The sequence below is a fragment of the Platichthys flesus genome, chromosome 15, assembly GCF_949316205.1.
Source record: "Platichthys flesus chromosome 15, fPlaFle2.1, whole genome shotgun sequence".
In the NCBI taxonomy this organism is placed as follows: domain Eukaryota; kingdom Metazoa; phylum Chordata; class Actinopteri; order Pleuronectiformes; family Pleuronectidae; genus Platichthys; species Platichthys flesus.
The window spans coordinates 23339282-23341230 of record NC_084959.1 but is presented as its reverse complement, the minus strand read 5'-3'; the positions used below and the strand labels follow the sequence as shown (position 1 = coordinate 23341230).

At 40.5% G+C, this 1949-nt stretch overlaps 1 protein-coding gene across 1 annotated transcript; it reads right to left on the bottom strand.

Moving 5' to 3' along the window:
- Positions 1-541: 541 nt before the first annotated feature.
- Positions 542-1553, bottom strand: LOC133969888 (transcription factor Ovo-like 2). Its single transcript, XM_062406597.1, has 3 exons — positions 1545-1553; positions 1319-1502; positions 542-975 (listed from the first exon to the last, which is right to left on the bottom strand). Exons 1-3 carry the CDS (start codon positions 1551-1553, stop codon positions 653-655), a joined length of 516 nt encoding a protein of 171 aa, XP_062262581.1. The 3' UTR covers positions 542-652.
- Between the last annotated feature and the right edge of the window lie 396 nt (positions 1554-1949).

Below are 1949 nucleotides of genomic sequence, written 5' to 3'. Positions count from 1 at the left end.
AAATTAACCAAATATAACTTGAAATGCTCGCAGGCACTTACAGTCAACCAGTCGCAAATTGTGTTTAACATGTTTATATAGACTTTTTTGACTCAGGATGTTGGAGGGGGCAGCGCCAAAGCCACCCATATTGAAAAGGTGTCACTGGTTTTATGTAGTTTTATAAATAGTTATTTATTTTATTCATTTCAGCCATTTTCACCTATGGTTTAGGTCTGGAACTTGTGAATGCATCGGTGTAAATTGGTGGTTGTGGGTCTTGCAAAAACAAAAGTCTAATAAGGGGGGGTTTTGCTGATGTGTACGCCTAAAACGGTGGAGCGCAGGGCCACTCCACTTCTGCAGGTGGAGGATATTGGTCAAACCTGCCATTACCAAGGAAATAACAGGGGACAGGGTTTTTAAATTGCTGACATTTTGTATAATTTCAAGTCTGTATATTTGCAATTTTTTTAATTAAAAAACATATAACATTGAAAAATATGAGCAATGTAATGATGGAATAAAAGCATTAACAATACATTTTTATCCTGTCCTTTTATTAAAGTCATGGACACATCTTGAAAACTTACAACAAAAAAAACAGGTATTACTGATGGCTTGTGGTTCAGCTTCAGTACAATCAAATGTATAATCATAAGCATAATGAACTCTACATGTAGTATGCAGGGGTTGAGTACTGCAAATAGGTACTAAGTTTACAGTCTGTTGATGCAAAGCTGCTGTTGTCATGAGACTGGCGGCGGTAGTACCTGCGTAAGGCGGGACTACCAGGGTGGCACTGTCTCACATGAAGGAAATACTCATCAGGGCGGCTTGAGGTGTAACCACAATCCTCACAGACAAAAATCTTGGAGCGTCTCTGGCGATAGGCATACTGTTGGTGAACGCTGTGAATCTTCCTCATGTGGGATTCCAGAGAGCAGCGCTGAGTGAAGGCTTTCTCACACAGCTCACACTTGTAGGGACGAATACCTGCAGCAGTGAATAACAAAAGCCTTTTTTCCCTTGGCAGATTTGTATGGATGCAATTCAGAGTGGTTTTGCTTATCAGTAGCAAATCTCACAAAAAAAATGTCACTGTAGTTCTAAATTCACGTTTGTCTTAATCTATTTACAGTCATATTATAGGGGCCATCTTTATCTGACAAAAAGTAGGTCCCCATAACGTAAACCATTACATTTTAAGCTGAAAACAGGATGTTAATATAAGTCAATATAATATCCTCTGAATGTGTGTGTGTGTGTGTGTGTGTGTGTGTGTGTGTGTGTGTGTGTGTGTGTGTGTGTGTGTGTGTGTATAATGCTGATTACCGACCTGTGTGTGTTCGCATATGCCTTTTGAGGTCAAAGGTATCATTGAATCCTTTGCCACAGAATCGACAAGGGTGTTTCTTCACCAAGCTGTGGCACTTTTGGTGGCGGGTTAACATGCGCTGCAGAGGGAATATCTTGTGGCACAATGAGCACACAAAGTCGCCTGAGCCTGGGGAAGGATGGGGCTGATAGGGACAGATAAAAACATAATGAATACAAGACGGAACCAGAGGCATCCTACCAAGCTACTTTATTGTGCACTGGCAAAATGAGAGGACTAATTACAGATGTTATTAATCCTCTTTATGATGATGAGAACATTGGCTTCAGGAGGATGTGGCATACTAATTTCACTCAGCAGGTATTTCTGAACTTAAATACAAATGAGCTGACCACCAAAATTCTAAATCTGATCAGCTGTGTAGCCTACTCTGATAGAAGGTAGGGTGAAATGAAACACTGCATTGAATGTTTAACTGTGTATGTCAACAACATGTTTATATACGTGTTTACAACCACTATTTGCTAGAAAAAGGCTTTCCCGACACAATATCTCTCACAAGAGCCCTAACAGTGGTTAGAACCCCCCTCCTGCTGCAATTAGACTTAATATTCAGGGTCCCAGGGGGACT

What these genes read in the sequence shown, in the direction of transcription:
- LOC133969888 (XM_062406597.1), bottom strand. An exon ending in GCATATGCGAACACACACAG is followed by an intron (nt 976 to 1,318) that starts GTCGGTAATCAG and finishes TCACTGCTGCAG; the next exon opens with GTATTCGTCCCTACAAGTGT.